Consider the following 6,400-nt stretch of genomic DNA (forward strand, 5'->3'; position numbering starts at 1 on the left):
AATAGCAAGCTACTGCAGTATTCTTGCCTGGAAAATTCCATGGACAGAGGAGCCTGGCGGGCTACAGTCCATGGGGTCGCAAAGAGTCAGACATGACTGAGTGACTTTCACTATTAACAACATGGACTTTTGGGTCTTTCAAGGGCTGTCATGCCTAAGTGGGTCCTCTCACCTGTCTCTTCCAGGACACAGTGGTAGCTCTCCACGCCTTGTCCAGATACGGAGCAGCCACTTTCACCAGTGCTAGGAAGGTTGCACAGGTGACCATCCAGTCTTCAGGGACATTTTCCACAAAATTCCAAGTGGAAAACAGCAACCGCCTGTTACTACAGCAGGTTTCATTGCCAGAGGTGCCTGGAGAGTACAGCATGTCAGTCACAGGAGAAGGATGTGTTTACCTCCAGGTGAGATTCTGGGCACAGAAGATCCAGAGTCACCATGGTCAATGAAAAGTCGTAACTCAGTGAACGATGGCGCAAATGAGAGAAAGGGTTGAGGTATCTGGGAGGAGTCCTGGAGAAGGAAAAATCACAGATTTTTCTCTGTTCCACAGACATCTTTGAAATACAATATTCTCCCGAAAAAAGATGAGTTCCCATTTGCTTTGGAGGTGCAGACTCTGCCCCAAACTTGTGATGGACCCAAAGCCCACACCAGCTTCCAGATCTCACTGAGTGTCAGGTAAGACCTGTAACTGCATCATGTAGTTCTGGGTATAACAGCCAATCTTCTCACTAGAACTCCACATTAAGCAGAGCAGCATGACGGTGAATGTCTGTTCTGCATTTATTGAAAAAGCAACCTGTTCCCATGTTGACACAGAATTTCTCAGTGATGAAGTTTACATTGTATATCCCCCCACTGCAGGATCTCTTAATGTCTAATCTCCTTATTTACAGCTTATTAACCCCCTCAATAATAATTACATAAAGAACATTACCCCTTGCCTCTAACCTGAATTCCTGATTTTATTCTAATATAATGATTCATCCTGATTTCATTCTATTGTCATGAAATCCGATATTATTCTTGCTTTATCCAGGACAAAGGTGGAGACCTCTTGCAAAGTATGAATAGAAGGGAGTAGTGACTCTCTAGTTAAAATTCCTACTGGTGATAATTAAATCTCAGATTATATATAAAATAATCAATCTGGGGGAAATATATACATATGCAGCCATTTTCAAATAACTACTGGGCTATTTGTATCTGTCCACAAGATATTATGAGCAAACTCTGGCAGATAGGAAGGACAAGGGAGCCTGGCATCCTGTAGTCTATGGGATACAAAGAGTCAGACCCGACTTAGTGACTGAACAACAAGAATATTATAACCTGGTTGGGGATATTATTCAGGAAAAAAGACAAAGTACATGTAACAAATAACTGGATAGATTAGCAATCTCATGCCCATCTATGCTTTTGAACTGTGGTGTTGGAAAAGACTCTTGAGAGTCCCTTGGACTGCAAGGAGATCCAACAGTCCATCCTAAAGGAAATCAGTATTGAATAGTCATTGGAAGGACTGTTGCTGAAGCTGAAACTCCAATACTTCGGCCACCTGATGTGAAGAACTGACTCATATGAAAAGACCCTGATGCTGAGAAAGACTGAAGGTGGGAGGAGAAGGGGATGGCAGAGGATGAGATGGTTGGATGGCATCACCAACTCGATGGACATGAGTTTGAGTATGGTGTGGGACGGGAGTTGGTGATGGATAGGAAGGCCTGGCATGGTACAGTCCATGGGGTCACAAAGAGTCAGACATGACTGAGCAACTGAACTGAACTGCCCAACTATACAGCACTTATAGAGCTTTCTTAAAAGGCAGATGCTCAGAGGTCACACCCATGCAATTCTGATTCATCTGGTCTGGAGTAAGGCCTGGTCTCTGTGGCTTCAGCAGTCTCCCCTGAAGATTCTAATGCACAGCCAGTTTTTTTAGCTCCTTGATAAGAAATTTAGGAAGATTTCTGGTACCTTTCAGGACTCTTATGTGCTTAATGAACATAGAAAAAGAATATTTAATGACACAGAAAGTCCTAACTCCTTTCTTCCCTGGATTTTTAGTTATATTGGAAGCCGTCCAGCCTCCAATATGGCAATTGTTGACGTGAAGATGGTATCTGGCTTCATTCCCTTGAAACCAACAGTGAAAATGGTAGGTTTACAATAAGCCCAGGAGACTCTATTTTATTTAATGTTTTATATATCTCTAGACTAAGACATTAATATAAAATACTATTAAATCAACTCCTACCAAAGACATTACTTTCACCAAATGCAGAAATATAATTTAGTATGTTTGTATGGGGAGTTGTTTGTTTTCCCATTAAACTTTGCTTTAATGGGTCTCAAAATTTTGTGATGGATTTTTTGGTCACATTTCCATTAAGATATTAATTTGAAATATTAAGTACTAATAACCCAAAACTGCCATCCATGAAAAACAAATGGTCTGTAAAACTTTCTCCTTTTCTTCTAGTTTTATGAAGCATTGTTATCATTAACTAGTCTTTCACTACTAACTTCAGTGGTCAACTCAGACAATTTTGAGACTGTTATTCCACCATGGATCATACTGGGGTGGCAGCTATTAGGGATCATATTAATTTAGTCTTCTGAGCTTCCTGGGCAGACCTGGATGCTGGATGCCAGCTCACTGCATTAGTGACACAGCAGCAGTCTGTCTCCTGTCATGAACAGCACTATGGTAGGAGCCCCATCTACTAGGAAAAAAAGTGTTGGCAGGCTCTTACTTTAACGGAGCTTAGAATCTTCAGAAAATAAAGCATAAGCACATGAACCAGTGAAAAATATGAAAAAGATTAACAAAGTAGAACTATTGCAGAAGTACAGAGAAAACTGAGAATAAGAAAAAGTAAAGAAAAAAAAAAAGCCTCCATAAAGGAATGGAATGTGAATTGAACCTTGAGATATGGGTAATTTCTAAGCTTTTTTGTTCCCTGTTCCTCAAATAAATCAACTTTATACATAGGTCCTGTATCATACTAATATTAAACCCTGCATCCCAATTACCTTTCCTTTTTAATTTTGCCACATTATTGTCTTTGCTTATAAAAAGCATTTCAAGAAATTTCACCCTCAGGCTTAGTTTGGTAATAAACATTCTTTTATCTGGTTCCCCAGGGTTTTCACCTGTTTATTAACATTTACAATGTCTTAATTTTCTTCAGCTAGAAAGATCTAACGTGAGCCGAACAGAAGTTAGCAACAACCATGTTTTGATTTATCTGGATAAGGTGAGTGCCCTGCCAGTCTAGTTGCAAAATATACAGATAAGACATTTTTGGAGACATCATCTCCATACTAAAAATTTGAGAATTCTAACATTAGTTCCAATAAATATTCTCCTCTCCTCTATTTATATTTCATCTGGGACTATGGGAAGAAATGACTTATATATAATATTGGGATATGAATATTTCTAGGACCCCCCAAAAGCAAGAAATTCTCCACAAAAGGTGCTGACTTATGTGCACAAGTTATTTTGCAAATACTGCATAATAGAAGGAAGCAACCATTGGGGTTAGTCAATTATTATATCAACATAATCAACATAATATCATATACCAGGTGACACCAATGGTAAAGAATCCACCTGCCAATGCAGGAGACTTAAGAGACAAGGGTTTGATCCCCGGGTCAGGAAGATCCCCTGGAGAAGTAAATGGCAACCGACTCCAGTATTCTTGCCTGAGAAATCCCATGGACAGAGGAGCCTGGTGGGCTATAGTCCTTGGCGTCGCTAAGGGTTGGACATGACTCAGCACACACACATTTCAACATCACATCAGTAAGACAAAAGGGTAATACCAATCTCAGGAAGGACTTAGACCATAAAATATAAGATCAGTCCATCAATAAACCAATCTGGTTTTGTAGTTGTGTGTTGTTACATAGTTTATTTGTTCCCATATTGATGGATATTATAGCTTACAATTTTATGAAACTTAAGTCTGCAGCGATCTGCCTTTTATATTCCTTTTTTTTAAAACTTTTTATTTTATACAGGGGTATAGCCAGTTGGGCTTCCCAGGTGGCTCAGTGGTAAAAAAACCTACCTGCCAGTGCAGAAGACATAACAGACAAGAGTTCAATCTCTGGTTCAGGAAGATCCCCTGGAGGAGAGCATGGCAACCCACTCCAGTATTCTTGCCTGGAAAATCCCATGGATAGAGAAGCCTGGTGGGCTGTAGTCTATAGGGTCGCAAAGAGTCAGACACAACTGAAGCAACTTAGCACGCATACATGAGCCAATTAACAATGTTGTGTCAGCTTCAGGTGAAAAGCGAAAGGACTCAGCCATATATATATATATACACGTATTTTGAGTTAACAAGTATTTCTGCATGATAGAGAACTGAAAATATTGAATTCTGATACTTAAAAATAAACTTAGGTATTCAAACAATAAAAAGCATACATCATTCACCCCGATAAACAGAGCCATGAACTCATATTAATGGGAGTGTATGAATAGTTTTAGCTATTTAAGAAACAGTTTGGGGAAGTTTTCATCTACTTTGAGAGCTTTTAACCCAATTTAAGGACCCTGTTAGTTGACAAAAAGTTTTTCCCCAAAAGAGGTGAATACTTAAACTCACTCAAAGAAGAGAGACAGAAGCTCCCTGGAGGGTCATTTAATTCCTTTTTGCTTTATAGGTGACAAATGAGACCCTGACCTTGACCTTCACAGTTCTGCAAGACATCCCAGTAAGGGATCTGAAACCTGCCATAGTGAAAGTCTATGACTATTATGAGACAGGTGAGTGAGAGCAACGTTCACACAGAAATTAAATTCTTGATCAGAGATTTATATTTGAAAGATGTGTTGGGCCAGTTCATTAAACTAACTGCTCTCATCAGTTCATTTTGTCTCCACCAAGTCTGATTCTCCTGTCTTTGTCTTCTACACAAACATTGTAGAAATTACCTATTGTATAATTGTACTATTCCTAATACAAAGCACCTGTAGGATATCTAGTTCTTTTTTCTTCAGTTAAAATCAACTATAGGACAATATGAAATTTAAATAAGTATGATATTTAAACTGCTGCCCTTCAAGAGTTTAGGGTAAAGGAAAGCATAACATAAAGTATTTGAAGACACAAGGCAGTGAGAACACATCAAATGAATGATGCTGGTGTTTCTGATACAATTCTTCCCACAATAAAGATTCTCTCACTAACCTATATCCCATCGATGTTTGCTTTCCCTCTCACTTTGTTTGACTGTTTTTGTTTTTATTCAGATGAGTTTGCAGTTGCTGAGTATAGTGCTCCTTGCAGCAAAGGTAAGCAAACCTCCTTCCAGATGGAATGAGAACCACTTTGTCTCCCCTCAAATCTCCTCCATAAAATTCTGGCTAAATATTTTTCATGGATATCATACTGCTCAAGGTGCAACTTATTGTTAAAAAAAATACCTTTATTGAAAAGGGGCCCCTGATAGTCAAATCTCAGACGGTTCATAGAACTGCAAGTTGAATCATTTTAAGTAATGAATCTCATTTCCACTATACTAACTGGATTTCCTCTGGCAATATGCCACCCAGATCTCAGGGAAGGAATTTCCACTGCTCCAGAAACCCATGTCCATCTGAACTTTCTGTCCTTTCCACTATCACAGATACTGGAAATGCTTAAAGACCATGTCAATGAAAACTGCTTTGCTGGATTCCCTGTTCCACAGACTCAGATCTCCGTGGAAGAAAGAGAATTTTTAACATCTCTGAAGGCTTGTTGAATAAACTTTTTTTTTTTTTTCTGGTCAGTCTCTATCACTGTTTTCTCATTTACTCAATAAATGTTTATTACACTTCCATGTGATTCCCATGGACTCCTGAGATAAAAATTCATAGAAAGGGGTTTCCGTGCTGGCTCAGTGGTAAAGAATCCACCTGCCAATGCTGGAGACAAGGATTTGATCCCCGATCAGGAAAGATACCACATCCTGTGGAGCAACTAAGCCCATGTGCAACAACTATTGAGTGTGTGCTCTAGCACTCAGGAGCTGCAGCTGCTGAGCCCACACGCTGCAGCTACTGAAGTCTGCACACACTAGAGCCCATGCTCTGCAACAAGAGAAGCCACCGCAACGAGAAGCCCACCACTGCAAGTAGAGAGTAGCCCCCACTCACCACAACTAGAGAAAGCCTTTGTGCAGCAATACAGACCCAGCACAGCCAAAAATAAATAAATAAAATTACTGTTTAAAAAGTCAAGGGTTAAGGGACTTCAAAAATGAGAAACATTACAGAGATGGTAGTCTGAGTAGGCTTCATTTAAAGGTTGCCGGGAAAAGAAGAAAGTATTGGATTATATACTAGGAGCATTTAAAGTGTGTTTGGTTATGGCAGGACTCTAAGAAAAAGCCA

General features: G+C 39.5%; 1 protein-coding gene across 1 annotated transcript in view; it reads left to right on the plus strand.

The window, feature by feature from the left end:
* The window catches only part of A2M (alpha-2-macroglobulin), a 50,800-nt gene extending 44,953 nt beyond the window's left edge, over positions 1-5,847 (plus strand). The window contains exons 32-38 of the mRNA XM_010849376.1: positions 186-404; positions 554-681; positions 2,071-2,161; positions 3,198-3,263; positions 4,687-4,789; positions 5,276-5,317; positions 5,653-5,847. Coding sequence (XP_010847678.1) covers positions 186-404; positions 554-681; positions 2,071-2,161; positions 3,198-3,263; positions 4,687-4,789; positions 5,276-5,317; positions 5,653-5,669 — 666 coding nt within the window. The 3' untranslated portion in view covers positions 5,670-5,847. The remainder of the gene's footprint in view (positions 1-185; positions 405-553; positions 682-2,070; positions 2,162-3,197; positions 3,264-4,686; positions 4,790-5,275; positions 5,318-5,652) is intronic.
* The last annotated feature ends 553 nt before the right edge of the window (positions 5,848-6,400 follow it).

The sequence above is a fragment of the Bison bison genome, unplaced genomic scaffold (genome assembly GCF_000754665.1).
Source record: "Bison bison bison isolate TAMUID 2011002044 unplaced genomic scaffold, Bison_UMD1.0 scf7180017864281, whole genome shotgun sequence".
Taxonomy (NCBI): domain Eukaryota; kingdom Metazoa; phylum Chordata; class Mammalia; order Artiodactyla; family Bovidae; genus Bison; species Bison bison.